The sequence below is a fragment of the Octopus bimaculoides genome, chromosome 9, assembly GCF_001194135.2.
Source record: "Octopus bimaculoides isolate UCB-OBI-ISO-001 chromosome 9, ASM119413v2, whole genome shotgun sequence".
Taxonomy (NCBI): domain Eukaryota; kingdom Metazoa; phylum Mollusca; class Cephalopoda; order Octopoda; family Octopodidae; genus Octopus; species Octopus bimaculoides.
Genome location: NC_068989.1, coordinates 75240541 through 75244506, shown reverse-complemented (window position 1 = coordinate 75244506; position 3966 = coordinate 75240541). Strand labels below are relative to the sequence as shown.

Below are 3966 nucleotides of genomic sequence, written 5' to 3'. Positions count from 1 at the left end.
GCGACACATGAAATCTTTTGAGCGGGATCGTTGCCAGTGCCCCTGGACTGGCTCATGTGCGGGCGACACATGAAATCTTTCGAGCAAGATCGTTGCTGGTGCCCCTGAGCTGGCTCTTGTGCGGGTGACACAAGGTTTTTTCGAGCGAGATCGTTGCCAGTGCCCCTGGACAGGCTCTTGTGCGGGCGACACATGAGGTTTTTCGAGCGAGATCGTTGCCGGTGCCCCTGGACTGGCGACACATGAAATCTTTCGAGCGGGATCGTTGCCAGTTTAATTAAACTTCCATAGTCAAAGCAAGCAACTAGAATTTACCAGATTAGTGATGGGGGTCAAAGGGTGTAAGGTTCTTTTATGAACCAAGGAGATTATTCCAAGTTGGAGCCCTGTTGTGATCATATTTTTATCAAACCAAAACAACTACACTACCTATATCTTCCAATTATTTGTTAAAAGCATCATGAATATTGAGAGATTTAATTAAATAATTCTGTTGTTATTAAGATGTTTGGAAAAAAATTTCAACAAATGGCCCTTGCCTAAAATTATGACAATAGGATTTTCTAACAGAAATATGAACACTTTTTGCAGAGGTTCTGAGACTGAATAAGTCCTGGGGTTGATTAGCTCAACTGAAGGTGGTGCTCCAGCATGGCCGCAGTCAAATGACTGAAACAAGTAAAAGAGTAAAAGAGTACTTTAAAATGAGAGGTTTTTCATCAGAACTATAGCTAGTCTCAGGCAAGTTAATTTTGAAAGGTATAATTGCTTCACTTATATCGCAAATATTTATCAGAAAAAACAAACTTTATTTTCTGTCTTTTATTTTGCTGCCTCTACAAAGGCATGGCTTACAGCCAATTTCAGATCTTCCCTCCTACTCCAGTTTACAGTGCACACTTCTAATTAGAAAGATTACTGTCTCCATACTTAAAGTACAAACTTCCTTGTTTGTTCCACAGTTCAAAACAAACTGTACTATAATCAATACAAAGTGAACAGACAGACAGTATGTTATTGCTTTAATAATAAATAAAGTTGCATTCACTTGATATTAATTATGCAAAACAAACTTCTAAAAATGTATCACAAAGATACATAAATATATAACTATACAAAAGGAAGCAACTCTTCTAAGGGTTTCTATTATATGAGAAATAATGCAATCTAATATAACAGAGCACTTTTAAAAATGATAATATAGAGCTTTTTGTATACAGTGCTCTGATGCAAAGTGCCAGGAAAAGTTAAAAGAGGGGGACAGAAGCAGCCACAAGTCAAACAGAAACGTTAGAGTAAAAGAGCCATGAAGAGGAATAGGTGCTTGATCACATCAAGAGAAGGTACTCTGTTACCATATGATAAAAGTGTTACTTTCACTATTGTAAATGTACAGTCACGCTTAACACAGTTTCTAAACGACTTCGTCCCAACAACAAACTTATCTACAAAATTACAAAATTTTGAATACAAAATTACTGTAATAAAATTAAATACAAAATTACTGTAATAAAATTAAATACAAAATTACTGTAATAAAATAAAATACAAAATTACTGCAATAAAATAGTAATAAAGTTTCTAGAGAACCAAGCACCAGATCTGTTTCTTTCTTGATTTACATCATTTAACATTTGTTTATGTTCTTAAGAAAAGTATAAAATGTCTCACGATTTCATCCCCCACCACATGAAATCTTTGCACTGAACATCCCTTAATGAAAAAAAAAATTTCATATCTGTGTTTTACTATTTTATATATTGACATATTTTGTAAGCTTTTGCATGTAGACATGTAGCTGTGTGGTATTTGTTCTGTCAGCCCTTATTTTTCAAGTATTTCCCAATATTATTTGCATATCAAACTGTGGGGCAAAAACAAACATCACTGTTGCCCAAGCAGTATCAATTCAAAGACACAGGGAGAAAAACACACATATGCACATATAAAGATGGGCTTCTTACAGTGTCCATCTTCCAAATTTCACTTTCATGGCATTGCCCAACCAGAGGCTATGCTAAAGCACACACATGTTCAACATTCCAAGCAATGGGATCAAGCCTGGTACTATGCAGTTGTGAAATAAACTTCTTAACTGCACAACCTAGATAATTGCCTGAATAATGATGATAATAATAAGATCTTATAAATATGCCAGCTTGAATGTAGAATAATCATTAATTAGATAGGTGAACTTTGGGAAGGATACCATCGTGGAAAACAAACTTTAGCAGTGGTACAATTAGTTTGACTACTTCTTCTGTATATTCAGCAAAACCCTCCTTCAGCTCACGAGCATAACAGACAATCATTTGGCAGGCTGTAGCTTTCTCCTCAAGACCAGAAGTACGTACACCTATACTTTGCTGCAATAATAAAAAAAAAAAAAACAAATTTTAAATACATAAAAATATAACATTGGTGAAGGTGCATGGCTCAGTGGTTAGAGCGTTGGGCTCACAATTATGGGATAGTGAGTTCGATTCCTGGACAATGCTGTGTGTTGCATTTTTGAGCAAGACATTTTATTTCACGTTGCTCCAGTTCACTCAGCTGAAAAAATGAGTTGCGATGTCACTGGTGCCAAGCTGTATCGGTCTTTGTCTTTCCCTTGAATAACATCAGTGGCATGGATAGGAGAGGCTGGTATGCATGGATGACTGTTGGTCTTTCATAAACAACCTTGCTCAGACTTGTGCCTTGGAGGATAACTTTCTAGGTGCAATCCCATGGCCATTCATGACCAAAGAGCGTCTTTTTCACTCTGAATATATTTACTCACATCTATTGATATGCATATCTGTGCATAAATCATCATTAAATCTCCACTTTTCCATGCTTGCATGAGTCAAAGTTTACTGGGACAGATTTTCAATGGCTGGATGCTCTTCACACTGCCATCCCTCACATGTCTCCAAATAAGGTAATATTTCCCCATGTCGAGGTATGATTTTGAAGAATACTGGAAACGAAGGACACTGGTTATATGACAGTAGCACTCGTTTATAACTATCACTTGATGTCAAGACAAGGAGACATGCACACTCAGACATGCGCAGTGGGCTTCTTTCAGTTTCTGTCTAACAAATCTACATACAAGATTTTTTCAAACTCAGGGTTTTAGAGGGAAGACACTTGCATAAAGTACCATACAATAAGATTGAACTCATGACCATGTGGCTGGGAAGGTACAATGTGCATTCATGTCTTAAACGGAAATTCCAGGATAAAGAGAAAATGGGAGATGACGCCTTTCAAATTCAGCAGAGTAAACGATAGTGCCTGTACACGGTCATTCACACTGCTAGAAACAACAGCCAAATCTTTCTCCAATCGCACAATAGCATTCTTTAAAATAAAAGAATAATGTATTGGATAATTTAATTTCAGATAATACTTTATCTAGAAAAACTGGATGATCAAGACTCGCTTTTCGCCATATGTATGCTTAGCTGGATGCTATTCATTAATAAAACAGGATGAAAGAATAAAGCACCAACTAGAGAACATTCTTTGTGTCTAATGTTAAAGCTCATTGCATTAACCATCCAAGTTTCAATTTGAAGTTTATACACACACCCACCTTTTAACTCATATTTGTTTCAGTCATCAGATAGTGGCCATGCTGGGGCACTGCTTTGAAGAATTTCAGTTGAATGAATCAATCACAGCATTTTTTTGTTTTTGAAAGCCTGGTACTTATTCTATTAGTCTATTTTGCTGAACTGCTAAGTTACAGGGATGTAAACACACCAACACCACTTATGAAGCAGCTGAGGGGAATATACACACACAGATATATATATATCATCATCATCGTTTAACGTCTGCTTTCCATGCTGGCATGGGTTGGACAATTTGACTGAGGACTGGCATACCAGATGGCTACACCAGGCTCCAATCTGATCTGGCAGAGTTTCTACAGCTGGATGCCCTTCCTAACACCAACCACTTCAAGAGTGTAGT

The 3966-nt window shown here is 37.0% G+C and overlaps 1 protein-coding gene across 1 annotated transcript in view; it reads right to left on the bottom strand.

The window, feature by feature from the left end:
- Positions 1 to 3966, bottom strand: part of LOC106877198 (importin-5) — a 101749-nt gene that overhangs the window by 15050 nt on the left and 82733 nt on the right. Inside the window, exon 19 of the mRNA XM_014926042.2 lies at positions 2210 to 2366. Coding sequence (XP_014781528.1) covers positions 2210 to 2366 — 157 coding nt within the window. The remainder of the gene's footprint in view (positions 1 to 2209; positions 2367 to 3966) is intronic.